The sequence below is a fragment of the Perognathus longimembris genome, chromosome 8 (assembly GCF_023159225.1).
Source record: "Perognathus longimembris pacificus isolate PPM17 chromosome 8, ASM2315922v1, whole genome shotgun sequence".
In the NCBI taxonomy this organism is placed as follows: Eukaryota; Metazoa; Chordata; class Mammalia; order Rodentia; family Heteromyidae; genus Perognathus; species Perognathus longimembris.
This window is the reverse complement of record NC_063168.1, coordinates 4,628,385-4,638,530: the sequence shown is the minus strand read 5'-3', so window position 1 is coordinate 4,638,530 and position 10,146 is coordinate 4,628,385. Positions and strand designations below refer to the sequence as shown.

Below are 10,146 nucleotides of genomic sequence, written 5' to 3'. Positions count from 1 at the left end.
GAACTCAAGAGTATGGGCACTCAAGGCTAGCGCTCTACCACTTGTGCCACAGCTCCACTTCCAGGTTTTGAGTAGTTAATTGGGGATAAGAGTCTCCTAGACTTTCCCATAGCCAGCCCAGGCTGGCTCTGCACCACGACCCTCAGACCTCACTCAGCCTCCTGAGTAGCTAGGATTATAGGCGTGAGCCTGTAACAGGAAGCAGTGCCTAGCCGCCTATGTAGTTTTTAAATTGATATAAACAATGTAATTATTATAAAACTTACTTTGCAACTTCCCATTGTTTAATAAACTCACATAGTTTTTTATCCTGTGTGTGTGTATGTGTATACTAGTCCTGGGGCTTAGACTCGGGGCCTGGGCACTGTCCCTGGCTTCTTTTTGCTCAAGGCTAGCACTCTGCCACTTGAGCCACAGCGCCACTTCTGGCCTTCTCTATATATGTGGTGCTGAGGAATCGAACCCAGGGCTTCATGGATGCAAGGCGAGCACTCTACCTCTAGGCCATATTCCCAGCCCACAGATAGTTTTTTTAAAAACTTCATATTCCTTTCTATATAGTTTCATGTCGAGAACAGTAAATACTTTCATAGCTTAAAATATACATGGAAAAGCTTAGACAGTTGGCCTATCAACAGCTGACTTAACTTTTAGTGTTATGAATTTAGAAAAAGAGTTTCCAGAAATTTAATGTAATCCCCAGCATTAATTTCTGAAACATAGAACATTTAAAGTATAATTGTGGAAAGGCTAAGAAACCCCACAAAGATCTGTCCTTGCTTTTTTCTTCTGACGATACATCCAGATGCTATGTCACACCAAAAACGTTGGGAAAGTTCGGGCAGCTGCGGCGCTGGTTCAGTCGCTGTCGGAGCTGCTGGCTCTCCTCATGGGGACGGGGCCCCGCACTAAGGAGAGCAGCTTGTCTTCAATGGGCTTCTTGGGGTTCTCCTCTAGGTTTGTCTTGATGGCTCCAGACTCGGAGAGTTTCCACTCCAGCTCTGCGGGACACAGAGAGAAGCCAATCACCAAAGACACCAATGGCACCCAGGGCACCCAGGGCACTGCACTGCTGGGGGCCCCTCGCCATGGAGCCCACCGAGTCAGCCTTTCTTCTGGCCCGAGACACTGATGCCAGTCAATAGCCTGCTTAGGAGGGATGCGCTGCTAACTGAGGACTTGGATGAACACCCAACAGCACCACTCGCACTGTAAGTCCTATTAATGGAAAGCACCCATGAACCCGAGTAAAACCGTGGTTACTGGAGTCCAAGGGGTAAACGGGGATGGTGGTCCAATGGACCACACTTTCAGCTGTCACACGATCTCTGGGGTACAGCAATGGTGACCACTGTTAATAACAGCACGCCACAAATGTGAAATACACTTGCATCTCGAGCAGCTCTTCAATATTTTTACCACAAACAAAAATAAAAGAAAGAAGAAATAAAAGAAAGGTAACTGTGGTAAGCAATGATGATTAGTAATTAGCTTGATGTGGGGATCATTTTGTACTGCATTCCCTACCCAACAATCACGTTCTAGTCCTTCAACACAGACATCCTTCGTTGTGGTCTTGATCACATGTCAATGATTTCCAGCTCTAGGTACACTGGTTGAATGTTAGGCCTTGGAGAGAGACGGAGCCCCGTCTCCTGGGACTCGGTGGCTTCTCAGGGAGTAAGCCTGGCACCTCCCCCCATCACGCTTCTCCATCCATATACCTGACTGACTCCCCCCTGCTTCCACTCACGCATACTCACACTGACGGACTTAGCACCAAGCCCTTGCAACCCTACAGACACCGGCGCCACGTTCCTAGACTCTCCAGCCTCCAGAACCATCGGCCCTCCCATTTATAGTCTCCAGCCATTTTGTTACATCAAGAGGAAATGGACTATCTCCCCTTACACAGGAGATCGCAATCAGATCATATTAATGTGTATGTCTTTGTGTTTAACTGCCTGATGTAGCTCACGTACATGTGTCTTTACCATTCCCGGGTATCTTAGTGGAAAAGTTGTGTTTCAAGATATCTATTTGAAGCACAGTTGGCTACATTAGCTTGCTGAGGAGATAAACGTTCCTTGGCTGGGCTGCCTCTGGCTCAGGCTCTTTCATATGTGGGTATAAGGTGACATCTCCACGTGTAATGGACAAAAAGGAATTTTTGTTTTAACCCGGTCTTTCCAGAGTTAAGAGGCAGAATAAAGAGACAGGAAATTCAAGTTACTAGAGGCCCAGTGCCAGTGGCTCACACCTATAATCTTAGCTACTTAGAAGCCTGAGATCTGAGGATCTGGTTCAAAGACGGCCCAAGCAGCAAAGTCTGTGTGACTCTTGTTTCCAATTAATCAGTAAAAAAGATTAAAGCAGAGCTGGGGCTTAGTGGTGGAGTTCCAGCCTCAAGCAAAAATGCTAACAAAGAATGCCCAGGCTGAGTTTAAGTCCCAGTACCAATACAGCTACTAGAAATTCAACTGAGAAAATAGCAGAGAAAGGAAATAGTAGAGAAATACAAACTATCATCAGTAAAACTAATAACTAACATGTTGCATGAATTAGATTTAAAAAGTTAAGGCTCTGATACTGAGCTTCAACTTAAAACAGAGCATCCAACTGAAGAGACCAACTGTATCTGGAGTTAGCTGTGAGTGAACAGAAATACTCCCCCCCTTCCACACACCCTCACTTCCTCTGGGGCCTCTTACCATCTCTTGTCAGGTTCATGCCACCAAACACCAGAGGACCAATGAACTGTGCCTTGATATCACCTCCAAGGTATACGAATATAGTGGGCAAATTCCTATCAGGGTAATTGGGTATGCACGTTGTTGAAATGGCCTTGACAAACTTGACATCAGGAAACTTCCGGGCCAGCTCACTGAAGTGCTGATTGATGAGGGCACACAGCGGAATCCTAGAGCACAGAAATAGAAAACAGAAGCGACTGTGATCTATGCAGACCAATAAAGCCCAGTTGCCCTCCCATCCATACACACCTTCAAGATCGCTTCAGAGGGGGTTTACTACTAGCAAGATGAATTTACACTAAGCAAACCACTCTCAAAAAACAATTACAGGGACTGGGAATATGGCCTAGTGGTAGAGTGCTTGCCTTGCATATACTAAGCCCTGAGTTCGATTCCTCAGCACCACATATATAGAAAAAAAATCCAGAAGCGGCGCTGTGGCTCAAGAGGTAGAGTGCTAGCCTTGAGCAAAAAGAAGCCAGGGACAGTGCTCAGGCCCTGAGTGCAAGCTCCCAGACTGGCAAAAACCAAAAACAAACAAAAACCAAAACAATTACAGGCTCATTCCTGTAAGCCTCGCTACTCTGGAGGCTAAGTTCCAGAGAATCACAGAGACAAGCCCCAAGGGCTAGGGAGTGGGAGCTCAAGAGATTCCATCTAAACAAATAACTGTCTTGATAGAGCCTGCATGCTTCTCATCCAAGCAACGTGGGAGGCATAAATACCAGGACTAGAGGTCCAGGCTAGTCCAGGCACAAATCAAGAACTTATTCTGAAAAATTTAAAAAGAAAAAGGACAGAGATGTGGCTTAAGAAGAGCCCAATGCTCTGAGTCCACACCAGAGTACTGCAAAAAAAAAAAAAAAAAAAGAGCAAATGGAACTTAATTTAACTAGAACCAATTTTTAATGGCTTCAATATAAAAGATAACTTCTCCATCCATGCAAGTCTCGATGAGTTTAGAATGTGTGGATAGGACAGGAAGCATTCACTCCTTTAAAGAAACTGCCAGTCCAGCAGTGAATTCTAGAGCAAGATTAGGCAGAAGAAAACACTAGATGCCTGAACACCATTAAGTCCAGCCAGTCAGGGCCAAGGTGGCCCTGGCCACGTACAAGAGTGACAATTAGACTCTTGAGATGCCAGAGTTCCTCTAGAGGACTGGGGAACTCAGGAACTGTCTCACAATAGACGTCATCATTTTACGTTTTAACAAGGGGACTTAAATTAAGCTCCTAAAATGAAAAGTAGGCATTAAGATCTGGACAGATCAGCAATAAAGAACATTAGTTACAAATAACAACAAAAAAATTATGTGGACAGTAGATCTAAAATACACAAGGGCATGGTAACTTATACAGGACTCCAGGCATTCGCAAAAGTCAGACTAAAGGAAGACACCTTCAGGGAAAGAACACAAAGGCACAATGCCTATGTACCTCTGATCATATAAAATACTATTTATCATAAAAAGAAAAAACAAGGCAAAAAAAAGCCGAGTGAGGGCATGAAGCCCTGAGTTCAAGCACCCATACTCACAAACCAAAACCCCCAAACCCAAGGCTAATGCAGGTTCAAGACAAACGCAAATCAACGTTCTCGAGACCACACGGCACCTCGGCTCACCCCTGTTTGTAAAGGTGCAAGACGACCCACAAGCCTTCACCGGCTTTGGTAACCTCTTGAACATAATCCTTCCCCGAGATCTCCAAAACTTCTCCGAACTTATTCTTCAGCTGACTTGCTTTCCACTCAGCCAGTCTCCGCTGCCTGCACCAACAGGAAGAAAGACACGTGTAACACACACAGGCGGCACGCACCGCCATGCGTGTGCATACACACCTGTCAGAAGGAAATCCTTGCAATAATTCGGCGTATCTGACTATAAGACAGCTCACTGAAATTCACAATACGACTACTGTTCAACAGGAGTCCTTTCCAATTTACATCTCCAATGACCTTTCTCAAAGGATACACAATTTATCACCAGCCAGAAGAGCAACCGGCCCGTCCGTGCGGCACTCACTTGTACAGCTCAAGAGCCCGTTCATCCTCCTCACTAAATTCATCTTCATTTTCTTCCAGCTCTTCCAAAGTCATATCTTCATATGTTTTCACTGAATTGTGGGGCATTGGCAAAGGCAAAACATCAAAAAGAGGAATAAATAAGCATTTGGGGTTTTCACTTTTTCTGCTGAAGATGTATGCGCACACATCAGAAGACAAGCATCCCACCAAGACAAAACTTACTTAAAATATTTCTCTAGTAAACAGGAAGTTGGGCCAGCACTGGTGGCTCATGTCTGTAATCCTAGCTATTCAGGAGGCAGAGATCTTGAGATCATGGTTCAGAGCCAGCTCAGGCAGAAAAATCTGGGAGACTCTTATCTCCAATTAACCAGCAGAAAGCTGGAAATGGAAGCATGTTTGAGTACTAGCCATATGTAGGAAAAGCTGAGCAAAAGCTCAAGGCTCCAAGTTCAAGTCCCGGGTGTATCACACACACATAAAGTTGGAAGTATTTTTTTTTTTATTAGGGGCAAAGGTGATTCTAGAAACTCAATGAAGCCACGAACATGAAAAGGATGCATGTTTTCCCTCATATGTGGAAGTTAGATTTAAATTATAAACATATATGTAAACATACATAGGGTCATATGCATATATACACAAACATAACCTAAGGTATGGTCTATACAAGGGAGGATTCCAATGGCATAACTCCTGTCAAGTTGGAAGTATTTTTTAAAAGACTTACATTAAGATCTACTGGCTTTAAAATCTGACCCATCTGACCTCCACACAGTAGTAGGAGTAAAAATGAGAAGCTTTTCACATGTATAAAAACAAAAGACTTGGAGCTGGTCATGGGCTGGGTATATCAATAGTTCTCATATGATCCAAGGAAAAGAGGAGACTGCTAGGGTCTTCCCAAAGCACACCTTTCACAGTTAAAAGTGTACTTGTTTTTTCCTTATGAATGACAGACAGGCAGCTCGATCCTTTCTTCTAACCAAATGCTATGAAATGTTATCTTAATTTTATTGCCGTCAATACCCTTTCTCATTTATGGAACCTGTTATGGACATTTTAATTTATACTCTGCCCCCTCTAAGCAAGTTGACCAAAGTCAAGGGACCTACGTTGTGTGTCTTTGTGTATGTGTGTGCATGCTTGAATTGGGGGAGGGGCTTGAACTCAGGGTCTCATATTATCAAGGCTAGTGCTCTACCACCTGACCCACGGCTCCATTTCCAGCTTTTTGCTGCTTAATTGGAGTCTTGTGTGCTTTACCACCTGAGCCAAGAATCCCATGAGCCTTTCTGCCTGAGTTGTAGCCTCCTGACTAGCTAGGATTGCAGGTGTGAGCCACCAGCACCCTGGCAGGTGACCAACATTCCTGGATAAGGAGCAACATCTGACCCCGGGCCATTCCTATCAATAACTTCAAATTTCTGTGGACACCAGGCTTGAATAATTTATGAATTAAAATTCCCTAGGACTCACTTGACTTCTTTTCCTTACCTATATCCATTCTCTCTGGGGTAGCATTAATGGCCTAACTGTAAATACTATACTGCCAATGCTGACAATGCCCTAAACTATGCCTTCACCTGACCTTTCCAGCTGGAGAAAAACAAACCCAGGTCCTCCTTACCATCTCTATTTGACTAACAAGGCCACAGTTAACAAGACCCAACAGCTGGCAGCAGCTCCACCCTCAGATGTGCAAGCCCAGCAGGAATCATCTTTATCTCTATCCCTCAGCATTCCCGGACAGACATCACCAACTAAGGCCGTGGTCCCTGACTTCCCAATACATCCACCTGATCGGTTCTCACTTCCCACCTCCTCCCCAGCTGAAGACAACGGTGTCTCTCAGCCTGGCCTGAATGCTCTGACCTGGGCGCTGGTGGCTCACACCTATAATCCTAGCTACTCAGGAGGCTGAGATCTGAGGATGGAGGTTCAAAGCCAGCCTGGGCAGGAAAGTGTGAGACACTTATCTCCAATAAACCACCAGAAAACTGGAAGTGGCACTGTGGCTCATAGTGGTAGAGTGCTAGCTTTGAGCAAAAGAGCTCAGGGACAGCCCCCAGCCCTGAGTTAAAGCTCTACAACCAACAAAAGAGAGAAAGAAAAAAGAAAAAAAAAGGCTGGAACTGAAGGCCTGAGTCAAGCTGAAAAACATCAGTTGTATGCGAAAAAGTCAAGTGAGAGTGTGAGGTCCTGAATGCAAGCCCCAAAGCTCCAGTGACTCCCCATCTCATTTGGCCTGAAAGCCATGGCCCTTACGAAGGCACACAGGCCCGTGGCAGCCTCTGTTAATTCAGTGTCTCCCTGTCTCCCCAGCTATTCTGGCCTCCTCTCAGATCCTCCAACAGCTCAGGCCAGCGTCCGCCCTGCTCCCCGCACCTCCTCACGCCCCTCCACCCGTCCTCGCAGGGAGGCCCTCTCTACAATTATAGACCCCCCTCCTCCAACCTTGCTTGCTCCTTTCCCATTCTCATTTCCCTTACTGTTAACTGTCAGCTTCCACTACTAGAACTGAAGCTCCAGAAAGGCTGAGGATTGTGTCTAGGCCAATACATCACCAAATCTCCACTGTACCTGACACACAGTCATCATTCAATAGAACTTCTCTGGTTCAATACTTCCTAATAATCCTTGAAATCAGCTGTCCTATGTAAAGCAGAATACAAAAAATTCCCGCGACCAATAGTTCTCAAACTTTGGCATATTCTTGAAACCCTTTAACACTCTTTTTTAAAATGTAGATCTAGAGCTGGGTGCTGGTGGCTCATGTCTGTAATTCTAGAAACTCCGGAGGCTGACATCTGAGGATTGCAGTTCAAAAGCCATCACGGGGCAGGAAAGTCCTTGGAACGTTACCCACAATTAACCACCGGAAAACCGCAAGTGGAGATATGGCTCAAAGTGGTAGAGCAAAAGAGCTCAGGGACAGCACCTAGGGCCTGAGTTTAAGCCCCACAATGGACAAAAAATACAATACAATATAATAAAATGCAGATCCAGGGCTGAGTATGTATCTCAGTGGTAGAGCACTTGCCTAGTGTGCAAGGCTCTGGAGTCCATCTCCACCACTATAAAAGTAAATAAAGACTGTGCAGATGCTTGCCTCAGAGATTTGGACTCTAGAGCGACTGGGAATATCTGCACATGCATTCTGCGGAGATAGTGAAGCCACCTTTGAGAAAACTACTCTCAGACCTTGTGTGTTACCACTTGATGCTTCCTTACATTAGCCAAGCCACAAAGATTAATTAATAAAGCACAACCATGGGAAAATACAAACAGTACAAACTGTGAAAAAAGTTTCCATATCATTACTGAAAGTGAGATTATGTCCTCACAAGAGTACCACTTGCTTATGTGACCAACATGAACTCTGGGTCTGATGGGCCTCTGCCACGTTCCCCTGATGTTTAAAAGATGCTCTGTGACTGGCCGAAAGCCCCACACTGACAATGTCAGAAGACCCTCCCACTTGAGCAGGAGGGAACACTTACCCACTGACTGCTGGAGGATTCGCTGCTCCTCCTCTTCTGCCTCCTTCTCCAACTCTTTCAGACTTTCCTTTGCAGGCAGGATGCCCTTTTTGCGCAAGATGTCATTCCACTCAGTGTCCGCATTGGGGTCCTAGGACAGAGCCAAGAATACCATGAGTGCCAAGCCCAGTGCGAATGGGGCCATGTATAGCCAGGGGCCGAGTGGGAAAGGTGACCGGAAAGGAGGAATTTAAGTTAAATTCTTCTGTGAATTATTTCTCAGAAAGTGTCAAAAAGAGCTACAGCTCCTGTTCTATCCTTCCCCCACAGAGGAGGTGGTCTTAGGGTCAAAAATTAGGATACAGCCGGGTGCCAGCCTGGGCAAAAAGAGTCCCCTGAGACTCTTACCTCCAATTAACCACTCAAACTTTGAGCGATGGCTCTATGTAGTAGAGCCCTAGCCTTGAACAAAAGAGCTCAGGGACAGCGCTCATGCCCTGAGTTCAAGGCTCACAACTGACAAAAAAAAAAAAAAAAAGGAAGGGAGGAAGGGAGGGAGGGAGGGAGGGAGGGAGAGGGAGAAACAATTAGAATATGGCTGAGCCGCCCAGACTCATACTTGCAATCCTAGCAACCCAGGAAGCTGAAATCTAAGGACCAAGGTCCAAAGTCAGCCTGGACAGGAAAAATCTGTGACTCATCTCCAATTAACCACCAAAAAGCCAGAAATGGAGCTTTGGTTCAAGTGGTTGAATGCTACTCTTGAGCACAAAAGGTCAGGGATAGCACCCAAGCCCTGCTGAGTTCAAGCCCCAGGACTAGCACCAAAAAAAAAAAAAAAAAGTTTTTTAAAAAGGAAAATATTTAAATCTGTATCAACATTGAAACTGAGGCCCTGGTGTGCTTTCATTTGGTATTTTTATTAGGGACGTGTAGTGATTCGTGTAACAGATACCTAAGCGATAGAAAAGTGCGGTGAACACAAGAGTCACCTACGTTATTACTACAAGGGAAGAGCAAGCACACCCAACCACAGCAAAACCAGCGGTGGCAAAGGGAGGCTGCTGGCCTTGGGAGTGGCAAAGGCGCCCTTAAAGGAAGAGAAGGCCTCGCCAGGCCCTGAGCTCATCTCAGCAGCACCTGGGCCCCGAGTTCAAGCCTCGGGACCGGTGCGCACACACACATACACGTGCACACACGCAGGCACACGCACGCGCACACACACAGATACTGCAACGCTGAACGGGATGACACACGTCAAACCGGGCCCCTGGCTAAGCAAGAACCCAGGGGCCCAAGCTGGGCTTGTGTGGATGGGTGGCAGCCCTCAGGGTGGGGCTCCCCGGGGGGGGGGGGTGCGGGAGAGACCCCGCCCGCCCGTCCTCACGTCCTCCCGCACTGCGCCTGCGCGGGGCCCGGACGCACGCGCACGCGGCCTCCCGGGCGTCGCGGCGCCGCGCGCTCTCTCCTCACCAGCCTCAGTGGCCGCCACGGGCGAGGCCCCTCGTGGGGGGGAGGGGGGGCGGGGTCCCCGCTCCCCCCCCCCCCCCGCGGCCGCCAAGCTCACCTGCATCTCGTCTCCGGTCTCTCCGGTCAGCCCCGCTCCGCGGCCTTCCCGCCCCTCAGCCCTTCCCGGTGCTCCGGCGACTTCCGCCCCGCCCCTCGCCCCCGGCCCGGCCCGCGCCACGCCCCCCAGCCGCGAGCTGGGCGGAGCCAGGAGGGAGGGGGGCGGAGACGGAGTGCACGCATGCGCGCGGACACCCGCCGGCCCTGACCTTATTAGGGCCGGTCTCCGGGAGGCCGTGCGGGTGGAGTTCCCCCGCCAGTCCCCGGGCGGCGCGCGGACCCGGGGAGGCCCCGCCCGCCAGACGAGGCGGAGGCCC

General features: G+C 47.8%; 1 protein-coding gene and 1 long non-coding RNA gene across 2 annotated transcripts; one reads left to right on the top strand and one right to left on the bottom strand.

Annotated features, from left to right (window-relative positions):
* Window positions 1-237: 237 nt before the first annotated feature.
* LOC125356104 lies at window positions 238-673 on the top strand. The gene is made up of 2 exons (XR_007211816.1): window positions 238-300; window positions 528-673. It is a non-coding gene; the product is annotated as an uncharacterized LOC125356104 (long non-coding RNA).
* A 114-nt stretch (window positions 674-787) lies between these two features.
* On the bottom strand, window positions 788-9,903 carry Pdcl3 (phosducin like 3). Its single transcript, XM_048352405.1, has 6 exons — window positions 9,831-9,903; window positions 8,285-8,414; window positions 4,780-4,870; window positions 4,380-4,523; window positions 2,712-2,920; window positions 788-1,001 (listed from the first exon to the last, which is right to left on the bottom strand). Exons 1-6 carry the CDS (start codon window positions 9,834-9,836, stop codon window positions 859-861), a joined length of 723 nt encoding a protein of 240 aa, XP_048208362.1. The 5' UTR covers window positions 9,837-9,903; the 3' UTR covers window positions 788-858.
* Between the last annotated feature and the right edge of the window lie 243 nt (window positions 9,904-10,146).